Source organism: Sinocyclocheilus rhinocerous, unplaced genomic scaffold (assembly GCF_001515625.1).
Source record: "Sinocyclocheilus rhinocerous isolate Xijiao unplaced genomic scaffold, SAMN03320098_v1.1 scaffold1380, whole genome shotgun sequence".
In the NCBI taxonomy this organism is placed as follows: Eukaryota; Metazoa; Chordata; class Actinopteri; order Cypriniformes; family Cyprinidae; genus Sinocyclocheilus; species Sinocyclocheilus rhinocerous.
This window is the reverse complement of record NW_015652134.1, coordinates 1271-6252: the sequence shown is the minus strand read 5'-3', so window position 1 is coordinate 6252 and position 4982 is coordinate 1271. Positions and strand designations below refer to the sequence as shown.

Here is a 4982-nt window from a genome sequence, read left to right as displayed (position 1 = left end):
TATTCACACCTGACGCATGAAAATCCACCCAGTATCTCCATATAAAATAACAGGTATCATGTAAGAAACATAGGAATAAGTGGGAAATTGAAGCTTTAAATGAAGCACAAATGTATTTTTATTAAACTTGGTGATCAGTTTAAAATATGAATGAAATATGATTAAAGCTATGTGGACATTAGAAAGAGGATTTACAATTGTGTGTGTGTCTGTTGTTTAATCTGACACAGAGACACTGAAGAGTTCACTGGAGATTCATAATCAACCCTAAATCCGGCATAGAGGGGTTCAGTGAATGTGGTGTTGAGTGTGTATAAGTGTGTGAGTGTGTGTGTGTCAGAGATGCTGTAGAAGGACAGAGAGCCTGCCGATACATCCACATTCACTCCTGCTCTCTTAGAGGATGAACGGACAGCAGGTATGTGAGTAAAGTTCTTATTGTGACGGACCATGAATCTGTCACTTTCGTAGTACAGACTCCAGGATTTGTCATTGTATCCAAACACACAATCACTCACTCCTTTCCTGTTGATTCCTTTGTACGTCACAGATATTTCAGCACGTCCATCCCATTCAGCCTCCCAGTAACAGCGTCCAGTCAGGTTCTCTCTGCACAGAACCTGAAGCTCCTTATTAAATCTCTCTGGATGATCAGGATACGGCTGATGCTCGAACACATGAATCATCTTCCTGTTCTCATCAGACAGAATGAGACGAGTGTGTGCTGTGTTTGGATCCAGTGTGAGATCACAGGCATCTGAAGACAAGAAGAGAAAAACACCTATAAAACAAAACAACAGTCACTAGACGAGTGTTTGTGTGTGTTTTAGGTGTACTTTTTTAACTATACTTGTGAGGGCCACATGACCTCACTTATATAGAAAAACTTACTAGTGAGAACACTTCATGTTTCTATTAAAATCTAGTGTTTTGCACAGGTTTCCTTGATGGCTATGTTTAGGGGTACGGGTTGGGTTAGGTCAGAAAACATCATTAATCTGATATAAAAACAATGGAAGTCTATGAGATGAGCTCACAAATATAGTGAATCAAATGTGTGTTTTGTGTGTGTGTGTGTGTGTGTGTACCTACTTAACCATATTTTGGGTACAAATTTGTAAACAGAAGTAAGCTAAACCTGTCAAAAATTCCAAAAATCACCTTTCGGAGACATCCTTATTTAAAAAAAAAAAAAAAGTCATAAAGTAAAGCTTTTTTTTTTTTTTTTTGTAAAAATGCACAAAGTTTTTTGTTAGGGTAAGGCTGTGGGTTAGGGATATGTTATAGCATTCCTAACTACCTTCATATAAAAACAGTAAAAGTCTAAGCAATAACCCCATTTACATTTAAACGTGTGTGTGGTTCAGGTACAAAATGTCTCCACAAGCATAGTAATACCAGAAATTTTCAACCTTGTGGGGACATTTTTTTGGCCCCCATGAGGAAAACAGCTTATAAATCATACTAAATTATGTTATTTTGAAAAAGGAAAAATGCAAGTTTTCTGTGAGGGTTGTGTTTAGGGGTAAGATATATAGTTTGTACAGTATAGAAATCATTATGTTTATGGAAAGTCCCCATAAAACATGGAAACCCAGTGTGTGTGTGTACAGGTTTATATATCCTGGTAGGGACTTAAACCTGAATACACACAGACTCATGGGGACTCGTGTCATGGTGGGGACCTAAATTGAGGTCCCCATGGGTACGAAAGCTTAATAAATCATACAGAATGAGTTTTTTTGAGAAAGTAAAAATGCTAAATGTTTCCTGTTAGGGGTAGGTTTAGGTGTAGGGTTGGTGTAGGGCGTTAGAAAATATGGTTTGTACAATATAAGATCAGATAATGCCTATGGAGAGTCCCTACAAGGATAGCTAACCAGACTCTCTCTGTGTGTGTGTGTGTGTGTGTGTGTAGACCTACACTTTCGTAGTCCTGCTGTCGTCATCATCTCTCCTCCATGATCTACACTATAAACACACAAACACACATGAATGTAGATCTGCATCATTCACACACGTGCAGTATGTCAGTATTAGTGTTTGGCATACTTGAGTATCTGCAGTTTATAGTTTGGATCCTGCAGTTTGTGGTTGAGCAGCTGGACTCCTGAATCTCCTGGGTGATTGTAGCTCAGATCCAGCTCTCTCAGGTGTGAGGGGTTTGAACTCAGAGCTGAAGACAAATAACCACAGCCTTCCTCTGTCACCATACAGCCAGACAACCTACAAAAACACAGTCAGATCACTTACAGACACACACAGTCATATCATCTACAGACACACAATCAGATCATCAACAAACACAGTTAGATCATCTACAGACACACAGTCAGAATCAGAATCAGAAAGAGCTTTATTGCCAAGTGTGTTTACACGCACAAGGAATTCATCTTGGTGTCAGGAGCTTCCAGTGCAGAACGTACAGACATAGTGCAGACATACATATAATTTAAGGTACTAAAATGAAATAAAACACTAATAATAAAGAGAATAGACAATAAATAAAAAATAACAATATAATAATAAAGTATAGAGAAAAATATATATACCAATAGAAAAAAATATGAGTGTGCATATGTGCTATTTACAGATGAAAAAGTTATTTACAGATGTATAGTCCTGAGATGTGTTATGTATTGTTTAGATGGAATATGACCTGGGGGAAAAAAGCTGTTCTTGTGTCTGGCTGTTTTGGTGCACAATGCTCTGTAGCGCCGGCAAGAGGGCAATAGTTCAAAAAGAAAGTGGGCTGGGTGTGAGGGGTCCAGAATGATTTTCTGGTGACAGAAATGGAGAAAAAAACCTTGGGAGAAACCAGGCTCAGTCTGGGGGCCAGTTCTTCTCTGGCCAGACGAAACCAGCATGGTGTGGTTTAATTCCAGTCTGCAACACAAGTCAGACCATCCCAGATGAGGCAAACCATCTTGGATGAGGCTGATGACTGTAGTGTCGTCCGCAAACTTCAGGAGCTTAACAGAGGAGTCCTTTGAAGTGCAGTCATTTGTGTACAATGAAAAGGGCAGTGGGGAGAGAATGCAACCCTGAGGAGCACCAATACTGATAGTGAGGGTCCTGGATGTGAGTTTCCCCAGTCTCACTAGCTGCTGCCTGTCTGTCAGGAAGCTGGTGATCCACTGACAGATTGGGGTGGGCACCGAGACATGGTCAGGCTGTCTGAGAGAAGATCCAGCATGATGGTATTGAAGGCCGAGCTGAAGTCCACAAATAAGATCCTTGCATAATTACCAGGTATGTCGAGGTGTTGCAGGATGTAATGCAGCCATGTTGACAGCATTATCCACAGATCTGTTTGCTCTGTAGGCAAACTGAAGAGGGTCCAGTAATGTCCTTTAGGCCAGGACCAGCCTCTCAAATGACTTCATGACCACAGACGTGAGAGTCTGTCGAGGTGTTGCAGGATGTAATGCAGCCATGTTGACAGCATTATCCACAGATCTGTTTGCTCTGTAGGCAAACTGAAGAGGGTCCAGTAATGTCCTTTAGGCCAGGACCAGCCTCTCAAATGACTTCATGACCACAGACGTGAGAGTCTGTCGAGGTGTTGCAGGATGTAATGCAGCCATGTTGACAGCATTATCCACAGATCTGTTTGCTCTGTAGGCAAACTGAAGAGGGTCCAGTAATGTCCTGTAGGCCAGGACCAGCCTCTCAAATGACTTCATGACCACAGACGTGAGAGCGACAGGTCTGTAGTCGTTAAGTCCAGTGATTTTGTTTTTTTGGGGGGGACCGGAATGAAGCAGCAGGGAACGTTGACGATCTGTGTTAAGATGTGGGCCAGTTGGTCAGCCAAACTTTTAGACATACCGGTGAAACACTGTCTGGGCCTGAAGCTTTCCTAGTCTTCCGTTTTTTGAAGACCCGTTTCACGTCCTCTACACATAACGTAAGCGCAGGCTGAATGGTGGGGGAGGGAGGGAGTGGGGTTGCAGGGGGGTAGTTGTATGTGTGAAGTGCAGATCAGAGCAGGTGTGGGGTGTGAGACAGGGCTTTTCAAACCAGCAGTAAAACACATTCAGATCGTCAACCATTTGTTGATTCTCCACAGACTGTGGGGGTGGTGTCTTGTACTTGGTGATGTTCCTTAGACCTGTCCAGACTGTTGCCGGGTTGTTGGCTTAAAAACTGTTTTTTCAACCTTTCAGAGTAGCTTTTTTTTATCACCAATCCCCCTTGTTAGTCTGTTTCTGGCCTGGTTATACAAGAGGGTAAGCATCCTCTTTGGCATGACAAAGCTGTTTGAGTTTCCCAGTAAACCATGGTTTATCATTGTTGAATGAAAGAATGTCCTGATAGGAATGCACATATCCTAATAGAAACTGATGTATGATGTTACAGCCTCTGTGAGCTCATCCAGATTGGTGGCTGCAACTTAAAAAAACACTCCAATCAGTGCAGTTGAAGCAGGCTTGTAAATCCTGCTCTGCTTCATTAGTCCATCTTTTTACAGTTCTTATTACAGGTTAGGGCTGCTCGATTATGGCAAAAATCATAATCACGATTATTTTGGTCTATATTGTAATCACGATTATTTAACACGATTATGAGTGGGCCATAAGACCAAAACTTTATATGAGTGATTTATTTAAAGATAGTGATATATATTAAATATATATTTTCTGTAAATAAGGTTGCTATGACATCTACATTTAAGAGACCAGCGAAATTTTACAATTCTCAATACCACGAGTATTAGGGTAACTGATATTAGTAACAAACAAACAAAAAATGTCCTCAAAATTATTGAAAATAATTAAACTGTCAGTAATAAAAAAGCAAAGGACAAATGCAATATAATAAAAAAATACAAATGAAAACTGCTTTAAGGTTTTTTTTATGCAAGTCTCAAGTATTCAGATAACAGAAATGAATAATCAAATGTAAAATAAAACAGCATAGTATTCACTGTAAGAATTAAACTTTTTTTGTTTCTTAGCGGCAGAGGCAATGGAGCTCCG

General features: G+C 40.4%; 1 protein-coding gene across 1 annotated transcript; it reads right to left on the bottom strand.

The window, feature by feature from the left end:
- Positions 1–226: 226 nt before the first annotated feature.
- On the bottom strand, positions 227–2222 carry LOC107713546 (stonustoxin subunit beta-like; the record flags this gene model as incomplete). Its single annotated transcript, XM_016519095.1, has 3 exons — positions 2053–2222; positions 1925–1971; positions 227–757 (listed from the first exon to the last, which is right to left on the bottom strand). Coding segments are annotated over exons 1-3 (739 nt in total), but the record flags the coding sequence as incomplete, so codon positions are not given.
- Positions 2223–4982: the final 2760 nt, after the last annotated feature.